This window comes from Ranitomeya imitator, chromosome 9 (genome assembly GCF_032444005.1).
Source record: "Ranitomeya imitator isolate aRanImi1 chromosome 9, aRanImi1.pri, whole genome shotgun sequence".
Classification (NCBI taxonomy): domain Eukaryota; kingdom Metazoa; phylum Chordata; class Amphibia; order Anura; family Dendrobatidae; genus Ranitomeya; species Ranitomeya imitator.
In genome coordinates this window covers 80,922,193-80,943,477 of record NC_091290.1, presented here as the reverse complement: position 1 = coordinate 80,943,477, position 21,285 = coordinate 80,922,193, and the positions used below count along the sequence as shown (strand labels likewise).

The window sequence follows — 21,285 nt, the reverse complement described above, 5'->3', positions numbered from 1 at the left end:
TCATTTTTTTATTTATCTTTCACCCTTCTTTCAAACTTCTACAAATAAGCAAAATGGTGCCTGATTTTTTGCATAATTTGTATAATAAAAAAAAAATTGTTGATCTATATTATATATATCTTGGAAGAAAAGGTGAAACTGAAGTCAGCCCCTCAATGGAGTGTAACAGGGGAGTAAGTATGTTTTCTGCAAGAAATACCATCATAGACGAACGTGTTGGCACTTTTGAAATTGTTCCAGAAAATTAGCTTTTTCTCCCAGAAAATGATTGAAATCACATGTTTTGTTATACACAAGTTTATTTCCTTTGTATGTACAGGTCCTTCTCAAAAAATTAGCATATAGTGTTAAATTTCATTATTTACCATAATGTAATGATTACAATTAAACTTTCATATATTATAGATTCATTATCCACCAACTGAAATTTGTCAGGTCTTTTATTGTTTTAATACTGATGATTTTGGCATACAACTCCTGATAACCCAAAAAACCTGTCTCAATAAATTAGCATATTTCACCTATCCAATCAAATAAAAGTGTTTTTTAATAACAAACAAAAAAACCAACAAATAATAATGTTCAGTTATGCACTCAATACTTGGTCGGGAATCCTTTGGCAGAAATGACTGCTTCAATGCGGCGTGGCATGGAGGCAATCAGCCTGTGACACTGCTGAGATGTTATGGAGGCCCAGGATGCTTCAATAGCGGCCTTAAGCTCATCCAGAGTGTTGGGTCTTGCGTCTCTCAACTTTCTCTTCACAATATCCCACAGATTCTCTATGGGGTTCAGGTCAGGAGAGTTGGCAGGCCAATTGAGCACAGTAATACCATGGTCAGTAAACCATTTACCAGTGGTTTTGGCACTGTGAGCAGGTGCCAGGTCGTGCTGAAAAATGAAATCTTCATCTCCATAAAGCATTTCAGCCGATGGAAGCATGAAGTGCTCCAAAATCTCCTGATAGCTAGCTGCATTGACCCTGCCCTTGATGAAACACAGTGGACCAACACCAGCAGCTGACATGGCACCCCACACCATCACTGACTGTGGGTACTTGACACTGGACTTCAGGCATTTTGGCATTTCCTTCTCCCCAGTCTTCCTCCAGACTCTGGCACCTTGATTTCCGAATGACATGCAAAATTTGCTTTCATCAGAAAAAAGTACTTGGGACCACTTAGCAACAGTCCAGTGCTGCTTCTCTGTAGCTCAAAAGTGGCTTTACCTGGGGGATGCGGCACCTGTAGCCCATTTCCTGCACACGCCTGTGCACGGTGGCTCTGGATGTTTCCACACCAGACTCAGTCCACTGCTTCCTCAGGTTCCCCAAGGGCTGGAATCGGTCCTTCTCCACAATCTTCCTCAGGGTCCGGTCTCCTCTTCTCGTTGTACAGCGTTTTCTGCCACATTGTTTCCTTCCAACAGACTTACCATTGAGGTGCCTTGATACAGCACTCTGGGAACAGCCTATTTGTTGAGAAATTTCTTTCTGGGTCTTACCCTCTTGCTTGAGGGTGTCAATGATGGCCTTCTTGACATCTGTCAGGTCGCTAGTCTTACCCATGATGGGGGTTTTGAGTAATGAACCAGGCAGGGAGTTTATAAAAGCCTCAGGTATCTTTTGCATGTGTTTAGAGTTAATTAGTTGATTCAGAAGATTAGGGTAATAGGTCGTTTAGAGAAACTTTTCTTGATATGCTAATTTATTGAGACAGGTTTTTTGGGTTATCAGGAGTTGTATGCCAAAATCATCAGTATTAAAACAATAAAAGACATGACAAATTTCAGTTGGTGGATAATGAATCTATAATATATGAAAGTTTAATTGTAATCATTACATTATGGTAAATAATGAAATTTAACACTATATGCTAATTTTTTGAGAAGGACCTGTATTGGAACAACACACAAAACCCCCCAGAAAAATGGAAAATTGGACATAATTTCACACAAAACCCCCAAAATGGTCCAGACAAAATTGTTGGCACCCTCAAATTAATATTTGGTTTTGCACCCTTTGGAATAAATAACTGCATTCAATCGCTTCCTATAACTATCAACACGCTTCTAACACCTCTCATATGGAATTTTGGACCACTCTTCTTTTGCAAACTGCTCCAGGTCCAGAATTCTTCAGTGTTTTCTTTCCATCCATTTCTGGGTGCTTCTTGAAGTATGTTTGTGGTCATTGACTTGCTGTAGACCCATCACCTAAGATGCAAACCCAGCTTTTTGATACTAGGCATTACATTGCAACACAAAATGTTTGGTAATCTTCAGAGATTTCATGATGCCTTCCACACAGTCAAGGTACCCAGTGCCAAAGGTAGCAAGGAAACATTTTTGAACCTCCACCATATTTTACTCCAAGTACCTTGTTCTTTCTTTTCTTTGTAGGCCTCAGTCTGTTTTCGGTAAACAGTAGAATGATGTGCTTTACCAAAAAGCTCTATCTTGGTCTTATCTGTGCACAAGATGCTTTCCCAGAAGGATTTTAGCTTACTCACATACATTTTGGCAAACTGCAATCTTGCTTTTTGGGGTTTCTGTGTCAGCAGTGGGGTCCTCCTGTCATAGTATTTAATTACATTCAAATGTTGACTGATAGTTTGCATTGACCCTGATGCACCCAGGAACCTGCAGGACAGCTTGAATTTCTTTGGAATTTGATTGGGGCTGCTTACCCACCATCTGGACTATCCTGCATTGCAACCTTTCATCAATTTCTCTCAGCCATCCACGGCCAGGGAGATTAGCTACTGTGCCACGGGTTGTAAACTTCTGGATTATGTTGTGTACCGTGGACATAGGAACATCAAGATCTCTGGAGATGGACTTGTAACCTTGAGATTGATAATATTTTTCAACAATTTTAGTTTTCAAGTCCTGAGACAGTTTTCTTCCCTTTCTATTCTCAATGATTAGTGTGGAACACACAGACACTCAATGCAAATATTGAATCAACCTCTCACCTTTTTTTTTTGTTTCAGGTGTGATTTTCATATTGCCCACACCTGTTACTTGTCACAGGTGAGTTTGAAGGAGCATCACATGGTTGAAACAAAGTTATTCACCCACATTTTTGGAAAGGTGACAACAATTTTTTCCATTTCATTTTTTCATTTTGTGGAACAATTTCAAAGGCGCCAACACTTTCAGCCGTGATTGTATAAAATATACATAAATTAAATGTATGTTCAACCGATTACCTGAATAATTTTGCATGGAATATCACTGGCAGATGCGACAAAGACTTCATGACCACTGATAATTCCTTCCGCCAGGAAATACTTCAGCAGAAGATTGGAGTAAGTACTGTAGGTATCCTCCTCTGTGAACAGAAAAAGGAATTACTGATTGATACAAGTGACATATTATCTATTACACATTGTAGGAAACCACTGACGGATTAACACTGACGTGCTCGCACTGAAGAGGAGAATCCATGACAAGTACCCTGCCCTGTCCAAGATAACCGTGTGCTGTACCCTGTACGTACACATGGGTTGTAATCAATGTACTGTTTTATACAAGGGAACTTCCCTCTGCAATTGTTTTATGTGCTAAAAAGGAGGAAAAGAGGGATTGCTGTGAGTTGGTGAGTGCCAATTTCTACTGGTTTCTTTTTTTTTTCTTCACAGAAATGTGTATTATTTTACTATAAAAACATAATCAAAAATGTATTGTTTATCAATTATTTGTAACACATTGCAATCAAACATTGTCATTTTAAGACATTAGGGCTTAAAGGGAATCTGTCAGCAGGTTTTTTGCTATGTAATCTGAAGACAGCAGGAGATAGAGGCTGAGACACAGAATTCAGGGATGTATCACTTGCCAAAGTACATGCTGCTGTTTACTATTTATAACTGAAAGATTAATATTGCCGCAGTAGAGCGGAAACATCCCTTTCCCCTGTGATAAGCAGCTCACTGTTTACAGACATTGTACATACAGAACCTGGTGGGGGCCGGGGCTGCTGTGGTGTGGGTGGGGTTAGCTTCCTCAGCTCTGCTGCATTGCTAAATCTAAAAGATCCAATGTCAGTGTCAGAAGGCTGCTCTCAGGAAACTAAATGATAAATCATCGGATTCAGCTTCTCATTACTTATATTACATTGCGCTCAGATGAGGTAGCAAAAACCTACTGACAGATTCCATTTTTACCTGTGCACATTGCCCCACCAGCAATGCCATCACGGGGAACTAATGGGTTGACATGGTCATGTTGGTGCCATCTTGATCTTCTTATGAGGCCAAACCTCTGTTCGAGCTTCATAAGAGAGAATGATTTTTACCATGTACAGCAATATTGGTGTGCGAGATGGTTAAATGCATAGTGGGCATGAGTTTTCATGAAAGTATACGGTTTAAGGGATAAAATCATAGCGGAACAATGTGTGAACATGGATCCAATGTAATACACTGCTAGAACAGGAGAGAGCATCGACTATATGAGTACATGCACAATGTACCGCTGAGACACAGGCTCGTCCTTCCATGGCGCACACAAAATCACAGCGACAATCTGTTTGCAAAGCTCCTGCCAACAGCATTAAAAAGTGCCGGCCAACTCTTCAAGAGCGATTATATGTGCAAAACACAGTATACATTTAGCAGAGGTGTTACCTACTGAATCCTAAATAACAAGAGATTTCACAGATGCAAACATTTGCATACATTTATTTCCACTTCAAAAGTCCCATCTACTTTATGTGCAGCATAGAACATTTCCTCCTCTATTGCTCTCAGACCAGTCACAGTATAACTTCATTCTTAATCCAAGACTTCTAACAATCCACTACGGTCATAGAATTATGTGAAAATGTAAACAAGTAATTAATCTGAACCCTTAAAGAGGAGACACAATGCCCTTGTGTTGTATGTGGACCTGTAGTACAGCCCCAATTACATGAATGGAAACAACGAGTTACAACAATGGAAATATGGCAGAGGCTGCGATCACCGGCACTGCTGACAACCATGGGAAGTCCACCCTGAAGCCCACAACTCTCTTCAGGGGTGGCAAATAGTAGATAATAAATCCAGCTGAGAAGAAAGACAATGGCCCTCATGGATTGATGGAAGCACTAGAGCTGTGTTATGGATCTTAAAGGGAACCTGTCACCCGCAAAATCGAAGGTGAGCTAAGCCCACCAGCATCAGGGGCTTATCTACAGCATTCTGTAATGCTGTAGATAAGCCCCCAATGTATCCTGAAAGATGAGAAAAAGAGGTTAGATTATACTCACCCAGGGGCGATCCCGGTCCAGTTCGACGGATGTCGTGGTCCGGTCCAGGGCCTCCCATCTTCTTACGATGACATCCTCTTCTTGCAGTCACACTGTTGAGGGCAGAGCAAAGTACTGCAGTGCGCAGGCGCTGGGCCTCTCTGACCTTTCCCGGCGCCTGCCCACTGCAGACAAAGAACTCCGAAGCCGCAGCGTGACTACACCCATCGGACCGGACCACAGCAGGACCGCCCCGGGTCAGTATAATCTAACCTCTTTTTCTCATCTTTCAGGATACATCGGGGGCTTATCTACAGCATTATAAAATGATGTAGATAAGCCCCTGATGGCGGTGGGCTTAGCTCACCTTCGATTTTGGAGGTGACAGGTTCCCTTTAATGTTTTCTATGCAGGCTATGTTCCCACAATGAGTATTTAGTGAGTTTTTGATGTTACAGATTTTCTGAAGCATTTCTATGCCTATTAAATATTATGTTGTGTTTTTGCATGTGTTTTTATCAGGTTTTTGCTGATGCAATTTTTATTTCTTTTTTGTTACTGATATTGCTGCTAAATAAAGCCACTTTGTTTTTTATATTTCCTGGCACTTGGCTTTCACAAACTTTATTGAGACAGTGATGTGTGGATTACAAGCATTTTTAGTGTATTTCCACAGCGAAAACACACTAAGGCTATGTACACATGCTGCGGATTTTGCTGCGGATCCGCAGCAGTTTCCCATGCATTTACAGTACAATGTAAACCTATGGGAAACGTTATCCGCAGTGCACATGCTGCGGAAAAAAAACACGTGGAAGCGCAGTGGTTTATTTTCCACAGCATGTCAATTATTTGTGTGGAATCCTCAGCAGTTTTACACCTGCTCCATAATAGAAAACCGCAGTGGAATCCGCACAAAAACCGCGGTAAATCCAGAGGAAATCCGCAGGTAAAACACAGTGCCTTTTACCAGCGGTTTTCACAAATCCGCTGCGGAAAAATCCGCAGACCTCAAGAATACGTGTGCACATACCCTAAAATCACATATACATATTGTCATGCAGATTTTATGTATCTAATCCAATTATATGCTGAAAATCTGACCATAAAACTCAGCGTATCGGCAAGATAAGTTGACATGTTTCAGATTTGAAGCACGCCCCGCAGGTCAGTTAGCACTGCATAAAAGAAAACACAGGAGGCATGAGATTTCTATAAATTTCTATATAAATTTTGTTTGACCTGAAAGGCTATGCTCCCGCGATCCTGACATAGCATTTTGGACACGGTGTATGTTCACTGCATCCAAAATTATGCCGTTTATTGAACTTGGGAAAATCCACATGCGTTCACTGCATTGCTGCAAGAGAAATTGGCATGCTGCAGTCTTGAAAGACGAACCGCATGTCAGTCTCAGCGGGTGACCCGCGAGCGTCTGTGCACACATAGTGGACAAGGGATTCCTAGAAATCCCATCCACTATGCTGTACCACCGTCTGGCTGCTGCGGGTTTCCTAATCGTGGGAACGTATCAGAAGATGCTGAGTTTTTGGTGCAAAGAAAAAACTCAGTCAAAAACTCATTATGTTCCTGTCTGCTCCTCTCCAGTCATCCGGGCAGAAGGTGTGCAGCACTGAGCAGATACGGCTGTTCCCAATCATGCTCACTCTTCAGTTGACTGACATCCTGCTCCGCACATACACAGGACGAGCAGGACGTCAATCAGCTAACCAGTGGGCCTCATTGGTGGACTGCCATGTCTGGTGAGTGCAGCTCCTTGCCTCAATGACTGGAAAAGAGCAACATGATCATAACATTGTATTCTCCCTGTCAACTATGTCTCCACCTGGGATACATGCTCTGGATGCTAATTATCATCTCTGATGATCTAATTTTACTTATTAACATAGGGGATTTGAACTTGACAGGTTAGTGTTAAAATTGGAAAAGGTAATTAATAGAGATGGGCGGACACCTGGATATTCGGGTCCAGCGCGTTCGGCCGAACAATTACAAAAAGTTCGGATTCGGGTACCAGAACAGTACCCGGACCATGACCTGGACCCGAACACAGACCTGAATAGGGGGCACGAACACCCAATGTTTGTTGTGCTGTCATGTGCATGACAGTGCGGCAAACACCCCTTCTGATCGGTGGTGAAATCATCCCGCCGGTCAGAGAGCCGCGGTTCCCAACCTGTTAAAAGACAGCGGGAGCACTCAGCTGTGATCGGAGGTATAAAGTTTACTGGTTTCAGTTGATGGGACAATTGCTCCCATCATCCGACAGCTGCTGCAGCTAATAACAGTGAGAGCAGGAGCTGCTGATGAGAGAATTCCTTAGCCAACTCTTACGCTGTAAATAAATAATTTAAAAAAAAGATCCGATACTAGCGGGAATTTCACTGAGGTCACGGCAGTTCAGCCCGGCTGGGATCGCAGCCTCAGTGACCGGAGGTAACTACGATGACGTCACCGCCAGTCACTGAGGCTGCACTCGCAGTTCAGTCACCTGTGGTTCTCACAGTCTGTACGGTCGAATTTTGGCACCGTTCAGGTAGAAAAATATTTCTCCCCCAGACATGGATTACGGCGTGGGACAGAACGATGGAGAGGTGAGGGATATTGTTATTTTTTTATTTTAGTTTTATTACGGGAGAATGAGGGCTTCAGTGGAAAAGGTGTTAGGTGAGTATAACTGCGTTTGTTATTTTTAAATAAAAAAGGAAAACTGTGTTTTGTTTTATTTCTAATAAAGGACTTTATTCTGGCTGTGTTTTGATTTACCATGTAACTATAGAATAAGTAATGGATAGGTATCTTATATACGCATCTCCATTGATGTCACCTGACAATACAAAGGTGACATCAACCCTGCAAATGTTAACCCCACTTGCCACCGCTACAGGGCAAGTGGGAAGAGCCAGGCAAAGCACCAGAATTTGAGCATCTAATAGATGTGCCTTTTCTGGGCAGCTGCAGGCTGCTATTTTTAGGCTAAGGGGGCAATATCCATGGCCCCTTACCAGCCTGGGAATACCAGCACCCAGCTGTCTGCTTTAGCAAATCTGGCGGTCAAAAATGGGGGGACCCCACGCCATTTTTTTTAAATTATTTATTTAAATAATTTTAAAAATACAGCACGGGGACCCCTCTATTGTTGATGACTAGCCTTGCTGAAGCTGACAGCGTTGTGAGTTTTGCCTGGCTGGTTAACAAAAATACAGGGGAACCCACGCCAGGTTTTTTTTTCTCTTTAATTATTTATTTACAGTACAGGTGCGGCAGATACTCTCATCCGCCGCTCCTGCCCCTACTGTGATTAGCGGCAGCAGGCGTCGGATGATGGGAGCAGTTGTCCCAATAGCTGACCAGTGACCGGAGGTAAACTTTATACCTCCAATCACAGCTGAGCGCTCACGCTGTCTTTTGACAACGTGGAATGCTGTGAGTTCTGTTTTTGGGCTCCCTCTGGTGGTTACTGATGGTACTGGGTGATTTGTGTTCTGCTGTCTCTGGTGTCCACCTGTTCTATTAGGATTTGGGAGTTTCCTATTTAACCGGGCTTTCTTGTCATTTCCCCGCCGGCTATCAAGGTTATCAGAGTGTTTTGTTTCCTCAGCTTCTGGCTTCAGTATCTTCAGGACAAGCTAAGTTTTGATTTTCTTGTTCCACGTTTTGCTTTATTTTTGTCTTGTCCAGCTTGCATATAATATTCTCTTTGCTGCTGGTTGCTTTAGTGGGCTGTAATTGCTCCTCATGTTCCATGAGTTGGAACATGAGTTCAAGTAATTACAGGATGGTTTTTTGAAGGGTTTTTTGCTGACCGCGCAGTTTACTTTTGTATCCTCTGCTATCTAGTTTTAGCGGGCCTCATTTTGCTGAATCTGTTTTCATACTGTGCATGTGCCTTCCTCTCATTTCACCGTCATTATATGTGGGGGGCTGCTATTTCTGTGGGGTATTTCTCTGGAGGCAAGAGAGGTCTGTGTTTCTTCTAATAGGGGAAGTTAGATCTTCGGCTGGTGCGAGACGTCTAGGATCAACGTAGGCACGTTCCCCGGCTATTGTTATTTGTGTGTTCAGGTTTAGGGTCGCGGTCAGCTCAGGTTCCATCACCCTAGAGCTTGTTGGTGCTTGTCCTTTTGTGATTCCCTGCCATTGGAATCATGACAGTATAGCCGGCCAAAATGTTTGGGCTGAAGTAGGAGGAAAAGTAGTCTGAGGAAGTTTTTTTTTTTTTTCTCTCCTCTGAGGTTGCTGCCTAGCCTTAATTGCAGCCAGGCTGATTTTTTTTTTTTCCTCCTCTTAATCCTTGAATGGCTCTGACCTTAGCTGTTTATCATGGACGTCCAGAGTTTAGCTTCCAGCTTGAATAATCTTGCTGCTAAGGTTCAAAATATACAAGATTTTGTTGTACATGCTCCTATGTCTGAACCTAGAATTCCTATTCCAGAGTTCTTTGCTGGAGATAGATCTAGTTTTCTGAATTTTAGGAACAATTGCAAGCTGTTCCTTTCTTTGAAATCTCGCTCTTCTGGAGACCCTGCTCAGCAGGTTAAGATTATTATATCTTTCCTGCGGGGTGACCCTCAAAATTGGGCATTTGCATTGGCACCAGGGGATCCTGCGTTGCTTAATGTGGATGCGTTTTTTCTGGCATTGGGTTTGCTCTATGAGGAACCTAACCAGGAGATTCAGGCTGAAAAAGCTTTATTAGCTCTCTCTCAGGGGCAAGATGAAGCAGAAATGTATTGTCAAAAATTTCGGAAATGTTCAGTGCTTACTCAGTGGAATGAGTGCGCCCTGGCTGCAAAGTTCAGAGATGGCCTTTCTGAGGTCATTAAAGATGTTATGGTGGGGTTCCCTGCGCCTACGGGTCTGAATGAGTCTATGACTATGGCTATTCAGATTGATCGGCGTTTACGGGAGCGCAAACCTGTGCACCATTTGGCGGTGTCTTCTGAACAGGCACTTGAGACAATGCAATGTGATAGAGTTCAGTCTAGAAGTGAACGGCAAAACTATAGGCGGAAAAATGGGTTGTGCTTTTATTGTGGTGATTCAGCTCATGTTATATCAGCATGCTCTAAACGCACAAAAAAGGTTGATAAGTCTGTTGCCATTAGTACGTTACAGTCTAAGTTCATTCTGTCTGTGACTCTGATTTGCTCATTATCATCCATTTCCATCGATGCCTATGTAGATTCAGGCGCTGCCCTGAGTCTTATGGATTGGTCATTTGCCAAGCGATGTGGGTTTAGTCTTGAGCCTCTGGAAGTCCCTATTCCTTTGAAGGGAATTGACTCTACACCTTTAGCTATGAATAAACCTCAGTACTGGACACAAGTGACCATGCGTATGACTCCCGTTCATCAGGAGGTGATTCGCTTCCTGGTATTGTATAATTTACATGATGTTCTAGTACTTGGTCTGCCATGGTTACAAACTCATAATCCAGTCCTTGACTGGAAAACAATGTCTGTGTTAAGCTGGGGATGTCAGGGGGTTCATGATGATGCACCTCCGATTTCTATCGCTTCATCTACTCCTTCTGAGGTTCCTGTATTTTTGTCTGATTATCGGGATGTTTTTGAGGAGCCTAAGCTCAGTTCGCTTCCTCCTCACAGGGATTGCGATTGTGCTATAGATTTAATTCCTGGTAGTAAATTTCCTAAAGGTCGTTTGTTCAATCTGTCAGTGCCAGAGCATACTGCTATGCGGGATTATGTTAAGGAGTCCTTGGAAAAGGGACATATCCGTCCATCTTCGTCCCCTTTGGGAGCAGGTTTTTTTTTCGTGGCCAAAAAAGATGGGTCCTTGAGGCCTTGTATAGATTATCGTCTTTTGAATAAGATTACCGTAAAATATCAGTATCCTTTGCCTTTGTTGACTGATTTGTTTGCTCGCATTAAGGGGGCTAAATGGTTCACTAAGATTGATCTTCGGGGTGCGTATAATCTTATACGAATAAAGCAAGGTGATGAGTGGAAAACCACATTTAATACGCCTGAGGGCCATTTTGAGTATTTGGTAATGCCTTTCGGACTTTCTAATGCTCCTTCAGTCTTCCAGTTCTTTATACACGATATTTTCCGTGAATATCTGGATAAATTTATGATTGTGTATTTGGATGATATTTTGGTTATTTCTGATGACTGGGAGTCTCATGTTCAGCAGGTCAGGAAGGTGTTTCAGGTCCTGCGGGCTAATTCCTTGTTTGTAAAGGGCTCAAAGTGTCTCTTTGGAGTCCAGAAGATTTCTTTCTTGGGGTATATTTTTTCCCCTTCTACTATTGAGATGGATCCCGTCAAGGTTCGGGCTATTTGTGACTGGACGCAGCCTGCATCTCTTAAGAGTCTGCAGAAGTTCTTAGGCTTTGCTAATTTCTATCGTCGTTTTATAACTAATTTTTCTAGTGTTGTTAAGCCTTTGACGGATTTGACTAAGAAGGGTGCTGATGTTGCTGATTGGTCTCCTGCGGCTGTGGAGGCCTTTCAGGAACTTAATCGCCGGTTTTCTTCTGCTCCTGTGTTGCGTCAGCCTGATGTTTCGCTTCCTTTCCAAGTTGAGGTTGATGCTTCCGAGATTGGAGCGGGGGCGGTTTTGTCACAGAGAAGCTCCGATTGCTCGGTGATGAAGCCATGTGCGTTCTTTTCTAGAAAATTTTCGCCCGCTGAGCGGAATTATGATGTGGGTAATCGGGAACTTTTGGCCATGAAGTGGGCATTTGAGGAGTGGCGTCATTGGCTGGAGGGTGCTAGACATCGTGTGGTGGTCTTGACTGATCACAAAAATCTGATTTACCTTGAGTCTGCCAGGCGTCTGAATCCTAGACAGGCTCGTTGGTCACTGTTTTTCTCTCGTTTCAATTTTGTGGTTTCATACCTGCCAGGTTCAAAGAATGTGAAGGCGGATGCTCTTTCTAGGAGTTTTGTGCCTGACTCCCCTGGAAATTCTGAGCCCACTGGTATCCTTAGGGATGGGGTGATTTTGTCGGCCGTCTTCCCAGACTTGCGACGTGCTTTGCAGGAGTTTCAGGTGGGTAAACCTGATCGTTGTCCGCCTGAGAGTCTGTTTGTTCCGGATAGTTGGACCAGTAGAGTCATCTCCGAGGTCCATTCTTCTGCGTTGGCAGGTCATCCTGGAATATTTGGTACTAGAGACTTGGTGGCCAGGTCTTTTTGGTGTCCTTCCTTGTCGAGGGATGTGCGTTCTTTTGTGCAGTCTTGTGAGGTTTGTGCTCGGGCTAAGCCTTGCTGTTCTCGAGCCAGTGGATTGTTGTCACCTTTGCCTATCCCGAAGAGGCCTTGGACGCACATTTCCATGGACTTTATTTCGGATCTCCATGTCTCTCAAAAAATGTCTGTCATCTGGGTTGTGTGTGACCGCTTTTCTAAAATGGTTCATCTTGTACCCTTGCCTAAGTTGCCTTCCTCCTCTGAGTTGGTCCCTCTGTTTTTCCAGAACGTGGTTCGTTTGCATGGGATTCCGGAGAACATCGTTTCTGACAGGGGATCCCAGTTTGTGTCTAGATTTTGGCGGACCTTCTGTGCTAAGATGGGCATTGATTTGTCCTTTTCGTCTGCATTCCATCCTCAGACGAATGGCCAGACGGAGCGAACTAATCAGACCTTGGAAACTTATTTGAGGTGTTTTGTTTCTGCTGATCAGGATGACTGGGTTACCTTTTTGCCGCTGGCCGAGTTTGCCCTTAATAATCGGGCTAGTTCTGCTACCTTGGTTTCTCCTTTCTTTTGTAATTCGGGGTTTCATCCTCGTTTTTCCTCTGGTCAGGTGGAGCCTTCTGATTATCCTGGAGTGGACATGGTGGTGGATGGGTTGCATCGGATTTGGAGTCATGTGGTGGACAATTTGAAGTTGTCCCAGGAGAAGGCTCAGCAGTTTGCTAATCGCCGTCGCCGCGTGAGTCCTCGACTTCGTGTTGGGGACTTGGTGTGGTTGTCTTCTCGTTTTGTTCCTATGAAGGTCTCTTCTCCTAAGTTCAAGCCTCGGTTCATCGGTCCTTATAGGATCTTGGAAATTCTTAACCCTGTGTCGTTTCGTTTGGATCTCCCGGCATCGTTTGCTATTCATAATGTGTTCCATCGGTCGTTGTTGCGGAGGTATGAGGTACCTGTTGTTCCTTCGCTTGAGCCTCCTGCTCCGGTGCTGGTGGAGGGAGAATTGGAGTATGTTGTGGAGAAGATCTTGGATTCTCGTGTTTCCAGACGGAAACTCCAATATTTGGTCAAGTGGAAGGGTTATGGTCAGGAGGATAATTCTTGGGTGGTTGCCTCTGATGTTCATGCTGATGATTTGGTCCGCGCTTTTCATAGGGCTCATCCTGGTCGCCCTGGTGGTTCTCGTGAGGGTTCGGTGACCCCTCCTCAAGGGGGGGTACTGTTGTGAGTTCTGTTTTTGGGCTCCCTCTGGTGGTTACTGATGGTACTGGGTGATTTGTGTTCTGCTGTCTCTGGTGTCCACCTGTTCTATTAGGATTTGGGAGTTTCCTATTTAACCGGGCTTTCTTGTCATTTCCCCGCCGGCTATCAAGGTTATCAGAGTGTTTTGTTTCCTCAGCTTCTGGCTTCAGTATCTTCAGGACAAGCTAAGTTTTGATTTTCTTGTTCCACGTTTTGCTTTATTTTTGTCTTGTCCAGCTTGCATATAATATTCTCTTTGCTGCTGGTTGCTTTAGTGGGCTGTAATTGCTCCTCATGTTCCATGAGTTGGAACATGAGTTCAAGTAATTACAGGATGGTTTTTTGAAGGGTTTTTTGCTGACCGCGCAGTTTACTTTTGTATCCTCTGCTATCTAGTTTTAGCGGGCCTCATTTTGCTGAATCTGTTTTCATACTGTGTATGTGCCTTCCTCTCATTTCACCGTCATTATATGTGGGGGGCTGCTATTTCTGTGGGGTATTTCTCTGGAGGCAAGAGAGGTCTGTGTTTCTTCTAATAGGGGAAGTTAGATCTTCGGCTGGTGCGAGACGTCTAGGATCAACGTAGGCACGTTCCCCGGCTATTGTTATTTGTGTGTTCAGGTTTAGGGTCGCGGTCAGCTCAGGTTCCATCACCCTAGAGCTCGTTGGTGCTTGACCTTTTGTGATTCCCTGCCATTGGAATCATGACAGTGGAAACTGCGGCTCTCTGACCGGCAGGGATAGTTTCACCACCGATCAGAAGCGGCGTTTGCCCCACTGCCATGCACAACACAGCGCGACAAACACCCGGCGTTCGTTCAGAAGAATCCGAACAGTAACATGGACTTCGTGATGAAGTCCGTGTTCGGCGTCTTTGCCTGAACAGTAAGTGTTCAGTACGGACGCCAAACTTTACTGTTCGGGTTCTCCCATCTCTAGTAATTAATTTAGGAGAAAACTAGTCAGAAGTAAATACAAAATGTGTATTAATATTATTATTATTATTATTATATTAATGTTCTGTTTACAGCACTTAGCACCAAAAAAATTAATAATCTGTATTAAAATTAATAATATAACTGTTCTGATACAAATACTGGTCTGCTGTTTAACATATGACGCTGCTATAGCTCCAAGTACAGAAACCCTGTTATACTTTTAAATGTGTTTTCCTCCAATTACCGTACTTCAGATTCACTATGTCCTTATCTGTTTTTTGCATTCTGTATATGATTTGATCACAAACACATTGTAATAAATTACTACTGTGGTTTCACAGCGGCGATGATGCTGTCCATAGATATAAACCTAGGACAGGGATGACACCCTATTAAACAGTGTCTTGTTTGAAGACTGCACTTCACACTTTCTTTTCACAAGATAAACCAATCTTTCTTTTTTATAAATCTTCATTACCACATTTTACAAACAGTAAGATTATGCAGGGTGATTATCAGCCACTAAACCGAAGATGATCTTGAAACGGATTCAGGGAAATTACATACATTTATCCATAGAGAAAACAAAATTGTCAACCCATCAGATTTTGCATAAACTATAAGTTTATTGAACATAGAAACAAGGGTGACCTATTATACACTGTTCAAAAACATAAAGGGAACTCAAACAATGTAACTCCAAGTCAATCACACTTCTGTGAAATCAACCTGCCCAGTTATGAAGCAACACTGATTGTGAATCAATTTCTCCTGCTCCTGTTCAAATGAAACAGACAACAGGTAGAAATCATAGGTAATTAGGAAGACAACCCCTATGAAGGAGTGGTTCCGCAGGGGGTGACCACAGACCATTTCTCTATTCTCATCTTTTTTTGGTTGTTTTGGTCACTTTTGAATTTGTAATTGCTCTCACCCCTAGAAATACTGTGCAGTACTATGAGACAGTGTCTACAACCCACAAAAGTGCTCTAGTATTGCAGCTCATCCAGGATGGCACATCTATGCAAACTGTGGCAAGGGTAGCTATGTCTGTCAGCACTGTGTTCAGAGCAAGGAGCAGATACCAGGAGACAGGCCAGTACACCAAGAGACGTGGAGGGGGCCGTAGGAGGGCAACAACCTAGCAGCAGGACTGATACCTCCTCTTTTGGGCAAGGAGGAAAAGGAGGAGTGGTGCCAGAGCCCTTCAAAATGACCTCAAGGAGGCCACTAATATCCATGTGTCTGCTGAAACTGTCGAAAACAGACTCCATGAGAGTGTTATGAGGGCCAAACGTCCACAAGTGGGTGTTGGGCTTAGAGTCCAACACTGTCCTGGGTCATTAGCATTTGCCAGAGAACACCAAGAATGGCAGATTCAACATTGGCGCCCTGTGCTCTTCACGGATGAGAGCAGGTTCACACTGAGCAGATGTGACAGAGTCTGGGAATGCTGTGGAGAATGTTCTGATGCCTGCAACATACTCCAGCATGACCAGTTTGGCAGTGGGTCAGTAATGGTATGGAGAGGCATTTTTTTGGAGGACCGCACATCTATCCATGTGCTAGCCAGAGGAGGAGGTACCCTGACTGCCATTAAATACCGGGATGAGATCTTTAGAGCCATTGTGAGACCAACTGCATGTGCACTGGGCCCTGGGTTACTTTAGACGCATAACAATGTTAGGCCTCATGTGGCTGAAGTGTGTCAGCAGTTTCTGCATGACAAAGGTACTGATGCTATGGACTGACCCACCTATTCCCTAGATCTTAGTCCAATCGATCACATCTGGGACACCATGTCTCGTTCCATCCACTAATGCCACGTTGCACCACAGACTGCCCAGAAGTTGACTGATGCTTTAATCCAGGTATGGGAGGAGATCCCTCAGGAGAACATCTGCCGCTTCATCAGGACCATGCCCAGGCGCTGTAGAGAGTGGAGGCCACACACACACTGCTGAGCATAATTTCCTTGTCCTGAGGCATTTCCACTGAAGTTGGAGCAGCCTGTAATTTGATTTTCCACTTTGATTTTGAGTATCATTCCAAATCCAGACCTCCACGGTATATTAATTTTGACTTTTGTTTATCTTTTTAGTTTTTTTTTTGTTCTCAACGCATTCCACTATATAATGAATAAAGATCTGCAACTGGAATATCTCATTCAGTGATAGCTACGATGTGGTACTTGGCGTTTCCTTTATTTATTTGTGCAGGGTATATAACTTGGCCTTCTATAAAAATGATATTGGATACAGGCTTAAAGACTACCTCTCACCAATCTTCCCTTATTATTTAATAAGCCTGGGCAGTCCCACACTGACTATTCTACTGTTATGTATTGGACGGCCTTCATTTCCCATGTGTTCAAGAAACGTATAGTTGATCAATAACCCTTTAACGACTGACGGTATGTTTTTTAATGGCGGCAGTTAAGGGTACGTATTACTCAGCGCTGAGAAATAAGGTTATACCACCCACCAGCGTTGGAAAGTCTCTGGGGTCTTAGATACCGGGGGTAGCTGAGACCCAGGTTTTTACAGTCCCCAGTGTTGCGATCATCGTTTTTTACCCAATAACGGAGACCGCAAAAAAAGAAAAAAGTCTGATTTCCCATATATTTTTCTCTCCTCTGATATGATCTAGCACATCAGAGGAAAGAGAAATGGGGTCCTCCGTGCCTCCCTGGTACCCCGGATCCCCACAGTTCTGTCCCCAGGGCCCTTGGCGTCTTCTTCCGAGAAGAAAATGGCGGGTGCATGCGCAGTGTGCCCGCCGAGATCTGCTAACCGGCACCCAGCAACAATAGGAGATTCTCCTAATGGTTAATTTTGATCACTGTGATAGGGTCTATCACAGTGATCAAAATAGTACATGAAACACTCCTTTAGTAATGTAAAAATAATTAAATTAAAAAAATGTATTTAAAAAAAAAAAATTCTATTAGGGTTAGGGCTAGGGATAGTGTCAGGGTTGAAGCTAGCGTTAGGGTTGGGCTAGGGTTAGGGTTGGGCTAGAGTTAGAGCTAGGGTTGAAGTTGGGGCTAGGTTCGAGGAGCTAGGGTTAAAATTGGGGCTAGGGTTAGGAATGGGGCTAAGGTTATGATTGAGGTTAAAGCTAGAGTTAGGGTTGGAGCTAGAGTTAGGGTTGGCGCTAGGGTTTGGATTGGGGTTAGAGCTAAGGTTAGGCTTGGGCTAGGGCTCGGATCGGGCTAGGGTTGGGGTTAGAGCAAGGGTTGGGGTTAGAGCTAGGGTTGGGGCTAGGGATAGGGTTGGGGTTGTGGCTAGGGTTATGGTTGGGATTAGGGTTAAGGGTGCGTTGGGGTTAGGGCTGTGTTAGGGTTGGAGTTAGAATTAGGGGGGTTCCACTGTCTAGGTACATCTGGGGGTCTCCAAACGCAACATGGCACCTGCCATTGATTCCAGCCAATTTTGCTTTCAAAAAGTCAAAACAGTGCTCCCTCCCTTCTGAGCCCTGCCACTACACAGCGGCTTTCCCCACATATGGAGTATCAGTGTACTCAGGAGAAATTGCACAACAAATTTTGTGGTTTGTTTTCTCCTGATAGCCTTGTGAAAATAAAAAATAAAAGGGTTAATAAACTTCTTGAAAGTGGTTTTGCGTACCATGAGGGGTGCAGTTTTTAGAATGGTGTCATGTTTGGGTATTTTCTGTTATATTGACCCACAAAGTCACTTCAAATCATTTTGTAAATTTTGTTTGAAAAATGAGTATTCGCTGGTCAACTTTTAACTCTTATAACATCCTAGTAAAAAAAAATATGTTTCCAAAATTGTGCTGATGTAAAGTAGACATGTGGGAAATGTTATTTATTAACTATTTTGTGTGACACCGCTCTCTGATTTAACCCATTAATTCCATATAACGTACTATCCCTTCGAGGTGACCTGGAACTTAATTCCCAGTGATGGGATAGTACATCATATGCGATCGGCCGCGCTCACGGGGGGAACACGGCCGATTGCGGCAAGGTGTCAGTTGATTATCGCAGCTGACATCCGGCACTATATGCCAGGAGCGGTCACGGACCGCCCCTGGCACATTTACCCCTGACACACTGCGATCAAACATCATCGCAGCGTTCCGGCGGTACAGGGAAGCATCGCACAGGGAAGCATCGCGCAGGGAGGGGGCTCCCTGAGTGTTTCCCTGAGACCCTCGGTACAAGGCGATGTGCTCAACTTGTACCGTGGGTCTCCTACCTGCAGGCACCGGATCCAAAATGGCCGCAGGGCTACATCCAGGTACTGCAGGGAGGTGGCTTACCAGCGCCTGCTCAGAGCAAACGCTGGTAAGCCTGCAGCCCAGCATGTCAGATCACTGATCTGACACCGTTCTCTGCAAAGTGTCAGATCAGCATTCTGACCCTATAACATGACGCCGACCCTCCCCATCCCCCCCCCCCCCCCTCCACACACACACACACCCGGAGCAATGTTATAAAGTAAAAAAAAAAGATATTCACATGTGTAAAAGAAAAAAAAAACAATTCCTGAACAAAGAAACAAATATATATATATGTATAGAAAATAGAATTGGAACAGCACAATTGCTCACCAGCGGGTGCCAGGCCTCCTGAGTAGAGTAGTCCAATCCTCTACCCAAAAATATACAAAAAGAAGAAAAAGAAGGCAGCACTCCAAATCCTTGTCAGGGTGAAGACAGTGAGGTTTATTCAGCCCACATCTCTGTGCGACGTTTCGGCTCACACTTGAAAAAGGCTCAGTGTGAGCTGAAACGTCGCACAGAGATGTGGGCTGAATAAACCTCACTGTCTTCACCCTGACAAGGATTTGGAGTGCTGCCTTCTTTTTCTTCTTTTTATGTATATGTATATATATATGTATTTTGTTCCCATAAATACATTTCTTTATCTAAACAATAATAAAACAATAACAGTACACATATTTAGTATCGCCGCATCCGTAACGATCCAACCTATAAAACTGTCCCACTAGTTAACCCCTTCAGTGATCACGGTTAAAAAAAAAAAAAAAACACGAGCCAATAAACAACGCTTTATTATCATACCGCCGAACAAAAAGTGGAATAACACGCGATCAAAAAGACGGATATAAATAACCATGGTACCGCTAAAAACATCTTGTCCCACAAAAAACGACCCGCCATACAGCAACATCAGTGAAAAAATAAAAAAGTTATAGTCCTCAGAATAAAGTGATGCAAAAATTATTTTTTTCTATAAAAAAGTTTTTATCGTACCAAAACATAAAAAAATGATATAAATGAGGTATCGCTGTAATCGTACTGACCTGAAGAATAAAACTGTTTTATCAATTTTATTAAACGTGGAACGGTATAAACGCACCTCAAAAAAGAAATTCATGAATAGCTGGTTTTGGGTAATTCTGCCTCACAAAAATCGGAATAAAAAGCAATCAAAAAATGTCACGTGCCCGAAAATGTTACCAATAAAAACGTCAACTTGTCCCGCAAAAAACAAGACCTCACATGACTCTGTGGACCAAAATATGGAAAAATTATAGCTCTCAAAATGTGGAGACGCAAAAACTATTTTTTGCAATAAAAAGCGTCTTTTAGTCTGTGACGGCTGCCAATCATAAAAATCCGCTAAAAAAATGCATAAATAGTAAATCAAACCCCCCTTCATCACCCCCTTAGTTAAGGAAAAATAATAAAATTAAAAAAAGTATTTATTTCCATTTTCCCATTAGGGTTAGGGCTAGGGTTAGGATTAGGGTTAGGACTAGGGTTGGGGCTAGGGTTGGGGCTAGGGTTAGGGTTGGGGCTAGGGTTAGGGCTAGGGTTGGGGCTAGGGTTTCAGTTATAATTGGGGGTTTCCACTGTTTAGGCATATCAGGAGCTCTCCAAACGCGACATGGCATCCCATCTCAATTCCAGCCAATTCAGCGTTGAAAAAGTAAAACAGTGCTCCTTCCCTTCCGAGCTCTCCCATATCCAAACAGGGGTTTACCCCAACATATGGGGTACCAGCATACTCAGGTCAAAATGGACAACAACTTTTAAAGTCCAATTTCCCTTGTTACCCTTGGGAAAATAAAAATTTGGGGTGCTAAAAAAACATTTTTGTGGAGAAATATATTTTTTTTATTTTCACGGCTCTGCGTTATAAACTGTAGTGAAACACTTGGGAGTTCAAAGTTCTCACAACACATCTAGATAAGTTCTTTAGGGTCTAGTTTCCAATATGGGGTCACTTGTGGGGGTTTTCTACTGTTTAGGTAAATCAGGGGCTCTGCAAATGCAACGTGATGCCTGCAGACCAATCCATCTAAGTCTGAATTCCAAATGGCGCTCCTTCCCTTCCAAGCTCTGCCATGCGCCCAAACGGTGGTTCCCCCCACATATGGGGTATCAGCATACTCAGGAAAAATTGGACAACAACTTTTGGGGTCCAATTTCTCCTGTTACCATTGGGAAAATACAAAAAGTTGGGGCTAAAAAATAGTTTTTGTGGAAAAAAAAAGATTTTTTATTTTCACACATTTATATAAGTTCCTTTGGTGGGTCTACTTTCCAAAATTGTGTCACTTTTGGGGGCTTTCAATGTTTAGGCACATCAGTGGCTCTCCAAAAGCAACATGGCGTCCCATCTTAATTCCTGTCAATTTTGCATTGAAAAGTCAAACGGTGCTCCTTCCCTTCTGAGCTCTGCTATGCG

General features: G+C 43.3%; 1 protein-coding gene across 4 annotated transcripts in view; it reads right to left on the bottom strand.

Moving 5' to 3' along the window:
* The window catches only part of ELP4 (elongator acetyltransferase complex subunit 4), a 637,998-nt gene that overhangs the window by 516,495 nt on the left and 100,218 nt on the right, over positions 1-21,285 (bottom strand). For all 4 annotated transcript variants that reach the window (XM_069738980.1, XM_069738978.1, XM_069738981.1 and 1 more), the window contains exon 3: positions 3,213-3,334. In XM_069738980.1, the coding sequence (XP_069595081.1) occupies positions 3,213-3,334 (122 nt within the window). The remainder of the gene's footprint in view (positions 1-3,212; positions 3,335-21,285) is intronic.